The sequence below is a fragment of the Volvox carteri genome (genome assembly GCF_000143455.1).
Source record: "Volvox carteri f. nagariensis unplaced genomic scaffold VOLCAscaffold_139, whole genome shotgun sequence".
In the NCBI taxonomy this organism is placed as follows: domain Eukaryota; kingdom Viridiplantae; phylum Chlorophyta; class Chlorophyceae; order Chlamydomonadales; family Volvocaceae; genus Volvox; species Volvox carteri.
This window is the reverse complement of record NW_003307682.1, coordinates 72,451-73,484: the sequence shown is the minus strand read 5'-3', so window position 1 is coordinate 73,484 and position 1,034 is coordinate 72,451. Positions and strand designations below refer to the sequence as shown.

At 50.6% G+C, this 1,034-nt stretch overlaps 1 protein-coding gene across 1 annotated transcript in view; it reads right to left on the bottom strand.

Annotated features, from left to right (window-relative positions):
- VOLCADRAFT_108546 (uncharacterized protein) overlaps positions 1 to 1,034 on the bottom strand; it is a gene marked incomplete at its 5' end in the record, with an annotated part of 5,593 nt that overhangs the window by 3,948 nt on the left and 611 nt on the right. Inside the window, one exon of the mRNA XM_002959225.1 lies at positions 215 to 367. Within this exon, the coding sequence (XP_002959271.1) occupies positions 215 to 367 (153 nt within the window). The remainder of the gene's footprint in view (positions 1 to 214; positions 368 to 1,034) is intronic.

The following is a 1,034-nucleotide window of genomic DNA, read 5'->3' as shown; positions in this document are numbered from 1 at the left end:
CTTCCACTAGCTGATGTCGGCAGCAGTACACGCCCCGTAGCCCCTGGCACTGCTTCTGTCGCTGCCGCCACAGCTGCTGCCGCTGCCTGAGGTTGGCTCCGCCCTCGAAAAGTGGGTGCCGCTGGACGTGGACGCCCTTCACCACCATCTGGTGCCGCCGCCGCTGCCACCGTTGCTGCCCTTGCCGCCACCACCTCCGGAAGTGGTTGCCTACCAGGCGGTGAAGTCCCTGTATCATGGCCCGCAGTGGTAATGTTGCTGTTGACCTCCGCTTTGTCCCAAACATGAAGGTGTGATGGGCACCGCGCAATCCAGCTGTCACCTTGGGCTGCCAGGCGGTCTCGAAGGTCCCGCAGTGTGATGACAGCTGTGTGATCGGACAGCCTGCGAAAATTTCACATATGGTATGTGCACGTACGACATGGTCTGAACAACATGCCTTGGGAATTCACATGTAAGAAGCAAGGGCACGCCATTTTACCACCAGTGCTAATTCTTCTCATTAGGAGCGAGGTCTCCTTTTATTATTTATGAAATATTACACTTTCCGAATTTATGTGATAGTTTTTTACTTCGCTGTGAGGCGCTGGAGGGGCTCCCGGCACCCAAGAACCACCGACAGGTTTCAAAACATCTAGAAAACCAAGAGCAAATGGCGCAGTTGCTTGCTTTTGAAGGTGGTTCTAGATACGGAGGATCTGTTGCACCATGTAATACTGTAAGAAGTCATGTGCACACAAAACACGCACATCCCAACCCCAAAGACATGAAAATGAACGACTCGACGCATCCATTCCTTTTTCCAAATCCCAAATCCGGATCTATCATTACTTCTTGGGTGTATACTATTTATATAAGATAGCAACCCAACAACTTACAACGGTGGTCAATCAGGACTTCATTTGGATTTGGGTTAAGTAAGCAGCACTACATAGCTCTGGCATTTATGTTAGCAGCGGTGAAACGCAAGCAGGTATCGAATGGAAATACACGCATCATAACATCGATACCTGGCTTACCTGCGATTGCCTATA